A 13,439-nucleotide genomic window follows, 5' to 3' on the forward strand; every position below is an offset into this window, starting at 1 on the left:
CTTAATGAACAGCATGTTTAGGACTAGCATAAATGTTTTTATTTTCAAAAGGTAAGTTTAATCTGACGAGTAAACGAGTTTCTAAACAACAGCAAAGTAATAATGGACACAGAGAGGGAGCCGCAAAGCAGACCTCGTGCTCGGCGTAGTAAAATTGTTTACGTGCCATAGCTTCTTGTCATGTGACCACACGGCCGACGTCACAGTGACGGCACCGGGCACGCAGCCCGGGTGGCAAGTTGCAGAGTTTGAAGTCTAAAGTTACCAACTTTTAACTGCAGCAATAAAATGGGACGCGGCGATAAGTGCAGCAGTGTAACCTGACAGTCACCTTCAGAGCAACCAGCTCCTCCAGAGGGAGAAACTCCTCCGCCGCCGCCGCCGCGGTGAGTGAAAAACGGCTCGATGAAACTTTCCTCCACTTTAAAAGCAGAGGTGATGGGACGGAAGATGCGCTCAGTTAGGAAGCTCCGCTTCTTCCCTGGCACCGTTTAATTCAGTGCAGATGTTTAAAAGATGGAATAAAAATACAGCTTATTGTTTAGAGTTGCCAGGTTTCACGTATTGTAAGGTTGAGGTTGTAATGGAGTTCGGTTGTTTTCTGTTATTCATCATGACGCGTCCACTTAAAAATGATTAAAGCAGCGGTTACCGCAAAACCATACCAACACACACACATTATACATACAGCTCTGGAAAAAAACTTAGAGCCCTCTGCACTGAACCCCACTGAAAACCTCATGGTTACTCCACCAAATGTTGATTTCTGAACTCTCCTTGAGTTAAAACATTAGTGTTGTTGTTTCTAAATGAATATGAACTTGTTTTCTTTGCGTTATTTGAGCTCTGAAGCACTGCATCTTTTTCATTATGTTGACCATTTCTCATTTTCTGCAAATGAATACAACATTTTTGCTTGGAATTTCATAGAATAAAATAACAATGTTCACTTTACTCAAACATATACATGTAAAGAGTAAAATCAGATCATTTTGAGTGCTCTCTCAGTTTTTTCCAGAGCTGTACTAAAGGATGTTGAGAATTAATTCACTTCGGTTTATTCATACTGGCTCTAATTCACAACAATGCCATAGATATGTTTTATTATAAAATAAACAGATCTGCTTCCTATGATCAATTCAGTTACATAGATTTATTCGGATAAATTCCCTCCAGTTTGATTATAATACAAAATAGTTCAATTAAGCGTGGGATTTTAACTAGTAATGTCAGTTTTTTAAAAATTGATCAAATAAGTTTTTAAACATACAGTTGTCATGACCGAAACGATGAAAGAAAATAACTTTTCATGTATTTTACATTTTTTATATAGAATATTTAGCATGTATGTAATCATATTTATTAGATATGGCATGTTTTTGATTAAACTACTAACTTTGTTGAAGATTAAAAACGATGCATGTGGCGTTATAGGATTATAATCTAATCTCTCATCTGGAGTAGCACGTGGCGGCTGTCGATATTTCAGTCAATCAACGTATTTAGTTTGCAGGAATCCCTCATCATACATATATAAATATCTCTCATATTTAATGTCCTTTCAGATCCATAAAGTATTTTTGAATTTGAATTGAATTCGAATCCCAAGCAGGCAATTTTGAATTTTATTTCCACATGGAAGTTTTTGAAGTTTTAAAAGGGAAACATTAATAAAAAGATCCTTACTTGTCAGAATATAAAACTGAAATTTGTAGGTTCTCCGTTAATCTCAACCTCAAAACTCATTACGGCTGCCTTGTGTGTAAAAGATGGTATTTGCAGCAGTAAATATTTTATCCTAAAAACATAAACACCCCTTTTTAGTGAACATCAATAGTGTATGATTATAGAAACCACAAATAAATATGCTATTATTATACTTTGTTGTCATTCCCAGTAATGTCATTCCCAGATCCAACTCAGAAAAATGTAAATACAAACATCACAAGCGATTTTTGTTTTGCAGTCACTGTCATTCAATTCATGTTGTTTTGGAAACTCCTGAAAAACAAACTCCTCATCTGAAAGTTGAATGTTCGAAGAATTCATTGTTTTTCAGTATTTATTCAACATGGTAGTTTCTCACTACACATTTCTGTCTAATTTTTGTCAAATAATCTTCAAGATGTTTACAAAGAAGACGTCGCTGCAGACACGGTTGCATTGTTTCCGAGTTACTCACTGCAGTAATCCCCGTTGGACTCTTCGGGTTCTGAGTAAACCAACATGGAATGTGTTTCCCCAAAATATTTACCCATCCTCCTTTCCTCCCTTTATCTCCTTCCTTCCTCCATATCTGCTTCCTTCACTCCGTCTCCGTGACCCCTGGCAGAGACAAAGAACATCTTCTCCGCTTGACAAAGACGAACGTTCTGCCTTTCTTTTCTGCTTTGTTCAGAAGAACATTAGATTGATCTAATCTTTGTGTTGTGTGTCTGTTTTTGTTTCTTGCTCACGTATGCAAGAACAAAGGAATCTGTAGATTATTGATTACTATTTTTTCTGTTTGTGGTTTAAAATCGTTCTTTATTCCTTTATTTTTGGATTTACCTGAGAACTTCTCCTCCATCCATCATCAGTTGAAGCTATAGACGCTTTCTTCCAGGGATTTTCTTCTTCTACACTCACAGAGGAGTGACGTAACTTTTCAAAAGGCCCCAAGCGGTTTCCTCAGTCTGACCTGTTTTTGTGCCGTGGGAAACTTAAAAAATTCTCAGTGTCATCAGTTTGACAAATGTAAACAGGGCTGACCGTCCCATCATCCCTTTGCTCCTCCAGTAGATGGCGCTCTGCTCCAGCGCTGAGCCTGATTCCCCTTCCCGCTCCGTTCAATCGTCAGCATCTGAGATCTGTTTGAGATGCAAGCGTGTGCAGAGGCATGCCTCAGTTTGCCTTTTGTCTGTCATGCATGACTCACTGATAATATGTCAGGGGAAAACGGGTATTTGTCTTGTCAGTTCCAATGAATTTACCACTGAGAAGATGACTAAGCTTTGATTAAATAAGAAAAGAGAAAGATCTTATTGTAAGATTGTCATAGGAAATAGATTTATGAGTAAAATGTGGAGTTTATTGTAATTGCAGCTCTGAAGGTTACTTCAGGTTGTTTCCTGTGTGTATTTGTATGGATATGAGGTCAGAAAGCTGATTATATGGTTGGTTTCTGGGAGTTTAGACGTAAAACTCTGATATTATTCATAGTTTCACGCTTAACTTTGGTCAATTCAACAATCATTTCATGAGATCTTTGAATATTTATATAAAAAAGTGTACTATTAGGCAATCAGTTGTCATTTTTGAATATAGCAAGTCATAATGAAGCAGTAAATTTCCTGAATGAAGGCCAGACGCTGGACCCTCCTGGCCAGGCGGTTTTATGTTTCATACTTTGCTCTAACCCCCAGCTGCCATATCTATATTAACTGTAATGATTCATGGAGGCTTACGTGAATGACCGATGTGGATGTAAGGAGCAAGTGAGTCACGTTTTTTTCTCTGCATTGTGTTTCTGGTGCAGCAGTACTTCTGTGTAGTTCTTATCAGAGGTTTTTAACAAGCACAGAGCTGTGCGTCACCGTAAAGATGGCATCAAAGACGTCTTGAGATTTCACCCCACACAGTGGCTGATTGGACAATCCGGCAGTGGCGCTTCACCTCAGAGAGGTTAATTATTACCGACTTTGATGTGCCTTGTGGAGGGTTTTCCCTAAACCACACGTAAACAGCTACTTTATAAGATATGGAAAATGCAGCAGAAAACTCCCTCAATCCTGGGAAAACATTGATTAAATATAAATTATCTTCTGTTTTCTTATCAACCTGAGTCAAGATTGTATTAATTCGTTTAAATGCAACAGTTAGCACAGATAAAACAGCTTCAATTTGAGGGCATGATCAGAGCCAAAGAGGTAATTGGTGAATGATTTGGTTTGAAACTTTAGCAGTAGCCGTACGCCGACCGCTGTCTTTCGGCACCAATTTCACAGAGCTGCCAATTAAAACTTTTAGATCAAGTTAAATGTGTTACTCTTAAGAAAGAAAAACAACAACGTCACATTTGATATGACTGAAAAACGTATCAGAATACAAACGCTTCATATTAGTCGATGTCAATAATTATTGATTATATTTTTAACATCTGAAATACTAGCAAACTGGTGATCTGATCGTTTCTGTTTTATCCACAATGTTGTGTTTTTTTTTTTTTTTGTTATTACTTTTAAGCAGTTATGAGGCACGGTGGAGAAATCTTAAACTGCAGCTGCGACATTTACTCAATAGGTTGTTGCTAGGTAACCAAAGAATGAGTGAGTGAGTTTCTAGGTAACCAAAGAATGAGTGAGTGAGTTGCTAGGTAACCAAAGAGTGAGCGAGTGAGTTGCTAGGTAACCAAAGAGTGAGCGAGTTAGTAGAAGCCACCAGGTTGAGAGGTTGAGTGCTGTGCGATTTTGGATTGGACTTCAGTGAAATTATTGAATTTTATATCAGACGTATTATCTATTGATATTGATCACATGTCCATCACATTGTTATTGATTTATTGCCCAGCCCTAGCCTAGCACAGCTTTAAATTACATATATAGACTCAAATATACACACATACACCCTCATTATAGTTTGTGGTTACAAGTTGGAGAGAGACCACACAGTTTCTGTTGTCTTAATCAAGCATGTGGCTTCATTTTTAGGTGGATATGTGGCCAGAAAACATAGAGAAATTTTAAATGTGATGGTTTTTTATTTTATGACTGATGAGGCACTGACTTCTCTGGGATGTTCAAAAGCTTGTATTATATTTAGTTGTTTAAAACTTTAGATTAGGCTTTATTCGGTTCCATACAACAGCAAGAAAACCTAAAGATTATTTAATATAAAGTCACATTTTTAAAAAAGTTGTTTTTTGTTGCTGATCACCCTCTTTTAAAAATTGAGAATCTTGTATAATTTTACCTTTATTTGTATGTGAAAGCCTGGGCTGTAACAGAAGTGTGGGAATCAGTCTTATTCAACACTCTGCTATCAGAAAAGACATCAGCGTTGGCTGTCACAGTTTTAGTAAAAACAGAAATGAGTCTAAGAGCTGAACGGAGCTGAATCTGTTCCCCACCGCATGCGATAAAGACGCATCACCACCAGATCTGTTTTGCATTGAAACAGCTCATCGTTATCACTGAATCAGTGAGGAAGGCGCCAACACAGCTGCCCTGATCTTCAGTGTCATGGTGGACCAAATCTAATGTTTACTGCCGTTATGGAACCGTTTCCATCTGGTGTTTTTATGTTCTATGTGTTTTCATCTTTGAATTGTGATCCCAATATATTCTTAAACCTTTAACAGGTTTTGTAGTAAGAGTTGGAAAAGCAACTCTTTATTTTGCTTACACTTTATCTACTTATTTGATAGAGATAAGTATACAAAGGCTTTACATGATAACTAATTTTACTGGACAATAAATTGTTCCTTTAATAATTCCTATAAACGATAACATTGTTGATTTGAGACAAAGTTCAAGTAATATATTGACAAAATTAAAGTTATAAAATAGACTTTAATCTTGTAAAGAACAAATAACACTGGAATTGGAAGACACTTTAAATAAAAACCCAACAACCAGAAACAATAAACAGAAATAAAAAATACTTACAACCGAAACCATAAACAAAGTGGATTATGAAATCATCAGAATAGAAATGATAAAGTTCATTTTAATTCATCTTGTTATTAATTGATTAATTGCTTTTCGCGACAGGCTTTGTAGACATTTAACATGATATAAACATTTGCATTTTTAGCTATGACTAATTTGAAATATTGCAGTATTATTTTGCATGAAACTGAACAGAAACATGTTTGGCATTGTGGGCTGAATGGTGGTGTGGTTGGTGGCTCCGTTAGCTTTCAGCATGAAGATCCTTGGTTTGGGAAGAACAGACTCGCAGTATTCACTGCCAACAAACTTCAGTGTCTTGCTTTGCACCTTTAGGCAAAACTGTACGCTATTGTGAAGCAGAAGAAAAAAGATTACATGGGTTTCAAAATGTTTTTCAAATAAAAACTGGAGACTAAAACCTGTCAGCCTAGAGACACAAATAGATATGTATCTCGCCTGAAACTTTAAAAGCAACGTATCGTTTTCCTTCCAGTTTACATTTATGCACAACATTGTGTTCTTGTGTGGGTTTGTCCCATAAAATCCCAGTAAAATACTGCTGGTGGCTGTAAGGTTTAGTCAGCTGGTGGCTGTAATGTGACTAAACCTCGAAAAGGTTAAGTGCTCTGTAGGAACACGCTCCTCCAGTCTGTCTGTTACACTCATTAAACGGCTGGCTGATTGAGCAGAAATGGATATGGGAGTCTGCTAAAACAGGCTTCCTGGAAGACCCGAAAAGGTCAATTTTCTTTATTTTACCTGCAGTTTTAAATGTTTTCCTTGTTGGTTGGTGGTGGCTTGATGTTGAGGCGGATGGATATGCTTAATATGGGTTAACCATTGTGGTTGCTTTCACGTTGCTATGAGATTCAATGAGATCATTGTTTTGAAACTTTAACCAAGAGCTTGGAGAACCAAGATCACGATACCAGCCTTTTGGTTTCTGGTAAAGTTTATTTTTTAATCTGAGCTTAATAATTGAACTGAGATGAATAGTTAACCTGCCTGATCTATCTACCTTAATTAGAGGCTTAATAGTGTCTGAAGTTTTGGCTGACTGTGTCAACCAAAACTGCCACAGCTAAGTCTGTGGCAGGTTTCCTGCCACAGACTTAGCAGGAGACCTCCTGATATTAAAAAAACAGAGATCATTACTTTCAGTCGTGTTACCTGAGGGATGGAGAAGTTTTTATTAATTAAGTTGTTAGAGACATTTGTGGCTTTTCGTGGAAGTATGTCTTCCTTGGAGCCACAGCAAATGTCAGCTCTCATCTGAGAAAAGTCAGGCTGTCGTTATTTTTGAGAAGTGATACCCTTAGAAACGATCATGGCAGAATGTCAGAGTGCACTCTCACTGCTGCGGCTGCCACTGCCAAAAAGCATTTTTAAGCTGAAAAGAGCTCGGATGAAAAAGCTCCTGCAGACTGCAGAGGAGCGTTTCAGGAGGCCAGGAGGTTTTTGGGCCACTGAAATGTCTCTTTTCTTCTTTGGAAATGCAGCGTTACGTCAAGCTTCAAAGCGTTAAATCACAAGTACTGATTCACAGCGTGTGCTGTAGCTGCAGCTTAAAAATTAACTTCCTGTTTCAAAACAGAAGAACTGCATACATCTAACATTTCAGTGAAAGGCCATTTGCTCTGCAGTTTTACAAAGTTAAATGAGTTCTTCCTTCTTTTCCCATTCTATAGTTAGTGATGGGCACAAAAAGTTAATATAACTGTGAAACAAAAATAAGCTTTGACTGACCTCTGGGTTAGCAAAATCTAATCAAAGATGCTGAATTATCACTTCATTAAAGGGGGGGTAATATGTATTTTCCAGCCACATAATGCTGTTTTCTAGCACAACCAAGTAACTGTTACCTTCACTTGTTATAAAAATGCTTTATATATCAAACATAACTTAAAAGAAATTTGACATAGCATTTTACCACCTTGAATTTGGGCCTCTGTCTCTTTAAGAAGCTCCTACTTTTTCTGACACTCCGCCTTCAGCACTTTAAAGTGTTTTTCTTCCTATTTCCAGGGATAAAAACAGCCAATATTACAATATTCCAGTGCTCTGCAGTTTAACAGTTTCAAAACAAAGACAAAAGGGTTTTTGATGTTCACAGTTTAATCTCTTCTTAGCATCCTAAGAAGAGCTTAGGATGCTAGGATGCAAGTAGCATAAATAATTCAGTTAGCACTGTTAGAAATGTGATTTTTACCGTACTGTGACATCAGACCAACTTTGCTGTAGTACATTCAACTTCCTGTTATTCGCTGAAGCTTCTGCCTGAATGTACAGGAAATAGAGAAAACAAAAAAAAAAGTGTTATTAATAGTTATTGATATATTTTTGTTTTAAATATTTGAAATACTACCTAACTAGTGACACAACTTTTCCTGCTTTATCCACAGTTTTAACTCCAGGCCAGTGTTTTTATTTTTAAGCAGTTATGAGGCACAGCAGCAAAACCTTAAACTCTACAGGTTGTTGCTAGGTAACCACAAGTTACTCTGCAGGTTGTTGCTAGGTAACCACAAGTTACTTAGCAGGTTGTTGCTAGGTAACCAAAGATTCAGTGAGTTAGTTGATGCCACAAACTTAGTCTAGCTGTCTATGAGGGGTTGAGTGGCTGAAGTCTTTCCTCTGCCTACATCTCCCAGAATGCTGTGCAGTTCTGGATTGGAGTTCAGTAAAGTTATTGAAAATTTTATCAGATGTATTATCTATAGATATTGATCTAATCTCTATTTTGATAAATATTGTTATTGATTTATTGTCCACTTCTACTTGGACAAACAAAAAATGTCACAATTTTTGTCAATAACAACATTTTTTCTGCGACTCTGATTTCAACAAAGAATGATACATAAATTCTAGTGTCTGTGTAAAGTTGCTTTGTCATTTGTACAGAACATTCAGCATGTTGCGATTATAGTACCACAAAGGAAGGAAACCCTATGCTTAAAAAATGGATGTAAAGAAGTTATTTTCAAAGCCTACAATCAGGCTGAGAGGCAGATAAAATTGGCCTTTATGAGCTTCCGTATTTCACAAAGTTCTTTGAATCCAGCTGAGGTGGATCAGATTGATCTGTGTGTAAATCTGTAGCTCAGTTCTGCACATCCTGCCCGTCTGAGCCACCGCACCTTGTAACAAACAGGCAGAGCTGGACAGCTAATAATGAAACCCTGATGAAGAAAACATGATATTTGATTAATAGAATTTGAGCTGCTGAGGTTTTCTTTCCTAAGAAATTCAGCGCCGTTTTTCTGCTTAGACCAATGTTTCTCAACCCTGGTCCTCAGGCCCCCCTGCTCTGCATGTTTTAGATGTGCTTCTATTCCAGAACAGCTGATTCAAAAAGCGATACAATTCAGGTGTGTGGCAGAAGGGAAATACCTAAAGCATGCAGGACAGGGGGGCGGTGAGGACCAGGGTTGAGAAACACTGGCTTAGACTCTTTATCGTTTTTGAGAATTGTTTGTTTTATTAAGTCCCATTAAACTGAAAGTATAAACTTATGGTTTTACCTTCAGAGGTTGTAGGTATTTTAATAAAAGTCCTGATTCAGGTTTAACATAAAATACTTTCCATTTATTCGTGTTTGAACAAATATGAGTTGCTGTTTTTAGCCCCTTGATGCTCTGACTCTATAAAAAGATAAAAAATATTGCGTATAGACCTAAAAACCTTTTTGGAAATGATTGCTTTGTTAATTTGCTCTTGGCAGAAGGCTGAGGTTCAAGTATCAACAAATAAAAATAAAAATATTCAGGCTCTATTTTCTACTCTGCTCTTCAGTTTCCGTCATCGTAGCGTGAAACTAATTTAATAACTGGATATTGTGACGTGTTGTTTTATTGCTTCTGGACAGACCTGCGCTACAACCAGAATATAAAACAGGATTATTTGATGAGAATAAATTGTAGCTCTCCAAACAGCAAACATCTGGGCTACCAAATGTTTAATCTATAAATATCTTCACCTTGACTGAATTGAATATCCTGCAGAGAACTGAGATTATGAGAGAAACGGTTGAGACACAAACATCGTTTGTCCAGAAAAGCTTGAAGTGAAGCTTGGGCTAATCATCTGTATTCACCTTCTTGTCTTTTTAAAAATCATTACATCAGTACTCCACTGTTATGGTGGATGACTTTGGGAGTTTCTGCCTTCTAGAGGAAGAGCTGGTTCAGACAAAATCCACAAACCTGTAACAATGGAGATGCTGTTGCACCAGTTGAAGAATATTGTTGACCTAAGAAATGTGAGAAATCCATCTAGGAAACCTCATGTAGTTTTTTAAGTTTGTTGATTTTGTCCTCAGTGTCCTCCAATCCTTCTCACACCACAGGAAAATAAATTATTCTACAAGTGCAGGAGAATCATTTTCTGTAGTATTTCTGTTTTAGACATTTGAAGATGATGACAGAGAGTTGATTTTGTGTCTGCTGGTCCATTTTTGTCTGTTTTGGTTTTTTAAAGGACTCAATTTTCAGTCTTCTGTAAGGATCAACCTTATTTTTATTAAATTTAAGGAGTTTGTATTTTCTGACAGAGTTCCCATGTTGAACTTTTCAGTGCTTTATTTTTATTAAACCATCCTGAACTTAGTCTCATCAGACTAAACCTCATTATTACAGTTAAATTCCCAGAGTTTACGTTTGTGATTGTAGGATATAGAGATGTTTTCTGACTCAAAGCCACTGATTGGGTGTAGATGGCACCCGATGGTTGCTATGGTTACCCCAAGATGGCAGTCTTTGCTGCAGTTCTCTGAGATTTAAAAAAAAAGTTTTATATTAAAGAGTGGCTCCAGAAATGTCCGTCTATATCATGTCAGATTTCTATCACAGGGCAGACAAACTTCACAATCCAAAGAGCCGTTTTTACCTTCAGTCCAGCTGGAAAACCTTTAGAAGCACAAAAGTTTCCCTTATAATAATGGATGAATATCTGCTCTCGGAAATTTGATGTAATTTAAAAAAAAAAGATAATTATAATTATTTATTTTTTTTTTTTGCGAAAAGCAGATTGAGTCGTGCTTTTCTGTGGGATGCTGATATTCATGGAAAATTATGAAAATAAAATAAATAGTTTCCAAAATAATGACAAGAAAAAGATGTAGAAAATATCTTTATTGTCATTCTGTTGTGGAAATTTAATCCAAATGTCTCATTAGTTTGAAAAACAGCTAAAACCGGCATTGTTACAATATATATTTCTAAAAACATTAGTGAGTTTATTATCATTTTTAGCCAAAGTTAATAAGAACCATTGAAGAAAGTCCAAAGAGCCGTTTGTAGTTCCCTGCTGAGAGGATGAATTTATGGATAGAATGTAAAATATATTTGTTTTAAAAAAATTACCTTGTTTTATTTTCTGTGTTAAATGTCCTTGTTTATTGGTCTAATCAGGAAATAAGATTAAAATATGATGAAGTGTAAATAAATAATTTGAATGACAACAGATAATGTTGTTTTATGTAAAAATTACAGATTTTAAGTTGTTAAAGACTAGAAATGCGTTTGTTACAATAATATAGTAGACTAATTTATATTAATTTAATAGAAGCAGTTATTTTTTTAAAGTTGTTTTTTAAAGAAAGTTAAAATTTCCTCCTCTAAATAATAGATGGCGGGTGAGTTTATTTAAATTTTTACTGTGGGTAGATCACACTCAGTGACGATAACAGAGAGACGCAGACAAACCCTGTAAATTAAATGTCAAATAAAAGCGCTGAAGGTCAAATCTCTGCTGGAGACCTTAATTGTAGCTCTGATTAGGTGTTAATGAAGGACAGGTTGATCTGTTCTCCATTTGTTTATTTATTTATTATATATTTCATGTATTAAAATTCATAAGAGTGAAAGATTATATCAAGGTAGTAAAAGGTTGAAAGCGTAATATGAACAACTTAAATCTCTAATGATGCATTTGTCTTTAATGCCGGACACAATAATAGATGATAAATTGTCCCAGAACTTATAATATTGTTGTTTTGAGAACATTTTAACGCAGTATAATATAATATAATATAACATAATATAATATAATATAATATAATATAATATAATATAATATAATATAATATAATATAATATAATATAATATAATATAATATAATATAATAGTACTAACGGCATAAAAATACAAGAACACTTTCTCAAAGGTCAATAAACTTTAAATTCTAATGAACATTTAAACACTCTGAGAGATATATTAAATATCCAAAATAAAGAAAACAACAAATAAAATAAATTATAAAGTCTCTGTAAACAAAATCATCTTTCAAAAAAGGGATAGTTGGGATACAAACACCAAACTGAAGAGAGAGAAAAGAGAAAAACGATAAATCAAGCAAATGGAAACAATTGAGTTTCTCTTAATTTATCATGAAATTAATTGATTTATTGTTTATTGTGATTTGAAGCAGAGCGTTTCTGTTTTATTTTCTTTTGGAATCAGACTTAAACCTTTAAAGACATAACATCCATCACTTTAACACGTTGTTCTGTTTTTGTTTCAGCTCCTGTCTCACTGTTGGACATCTAACCAGCATCAATGTCTAGATTTCAGGTGAGTAAGATTAATGTCGTCTTCTTCTTTCTCTTCTATGCTCTCCTAACTCTCTGCATCTCTGCAGCTGTTATCTGTCTGCCTGTAAATGATGATGTTAACTTGAATTGTTTCAAGGTTTTAAAAGGTTTTCTTTTTACTTCAGTTCAAACAAAAACAGGCTCACAGAGGCGCTAATCAAGTAAGCTTTGCTCCACTGAGTGAAAAGCCTTTTATGATGAATGTTAATAATACCTCTATCTAGCTTTGTATGTTAATGTATTCAGAGAGAATACATGTGATTGTGAATCTGTTAGGGGGAAGAAAAACCTTCATTTGAAAATGTATTAGCTCAACTTTAGAGCCTTTTTAATGAGTTATTTTTTAATGTGAAGCAAACAAAATTTCATCTTTAACCAAAAAAAAGAACCACAGTCATGGTTATTTGTAGTGCAGATATGATAGTTTATATTATGGTCCATGTTTTAAACCATTTCCTCTTCTTTTAATTTTTTTGTTGCAACACTTCTTTATTTTTATTTTTAATCCTTTATGCAAATGTGTATTACAGAAGAGCTGCTGTCATCAGTGCTAAAATGAGCTTCTTAGAAGTTCACTGCCTCTTAAATTGTGGAAACTTAAAGCTTCGTTATGCTGCAGCCGCAGCGTAAAAAATCTCCAGTTTCTTGCATGGTTGTTCGTCCTGTTATTTACATCCGACTCTAGTCAGACGTCTGTGTGAGCGGGTTCTGACCCCAAAGAAACCCGGAACGGGTGTGTGAACGGGTTCTGGCCCCAAAGCGACCCGGATCCACAGAAGAGGAAGAATGTAGATGTCACGCAGCAGCGCAATGTTTACTGGAGTAATAATGGATGGAGCCATTTATGGATCAATTTAGCAACGGGAACTAACAAGAGGAAGGAAGAGAAATTAAAGTCATGTGTTGGTGCTGTTTGCTTCTGCCATTATTTATGTCCAGATTTGCTGCGTCTCGCTTCTTCTGGTGCAGAATTATGACGCATGTCGGATAAAATGCGACATGACTGCAAACGTTTTTGTTAAACATATAATATAATTTTGTCTACATATGGCACCCATTCTCTGTTTTTTTGGAGCCTGACCACTGTCAAATTATCTGGTATAAATTCAAGGTGAAGGTTTCTCTGTTTAGACTTTTTGGCTGAGAAACGTGTCAGAACTCTAAAACATATGGAAGTTTGACATAAACGGAACTTTGG

General features: G+C 35.8%; 1 protein-coding gene across 1 annotated transcript in view; it reads left to right on the forward strand.

Moving 5' to 3' along the window:
- Positions 1–215: 215 nt before the first annotated feature.
- pde4cb (phosphodiesterase 4C, cAMP-specific b) overlaps positions 216–13,439 on the forward strand; it is a 121,366-nt gene continuing 108,142 nt past the window's right edge. Inside the window, exons 1-2 of the mRNA XM_008406597.3 lie at positions 216–386; positions 12,172–12,221. Of these exons, the coding sequence (XP_008404819.1) occupies positions 12,207–12,221 (15 nt within the window). The 5' untranslated portion in view covers positions 216–386; positions 12,172–12,206. The remainder of the gene's footprint in view (positions 387–12,171; positions 12,222–13,439) is intronic.

Source organism: Poecilia reticulata, chromosome 4 (genome assembly GCF_904066995.2).
Source record: "Poecilia reticulata chromosome 4, P_reticulata-male-v2, whole genome shotgun sequence".
Taxonomy (NCBI): domain Eukaryota; kingdom Metazoa; phylum Chordata; class Actinopteri; order Cyprinodontiformes; family Poeciliidae; genus Poecilia; species Poecilia reticulata.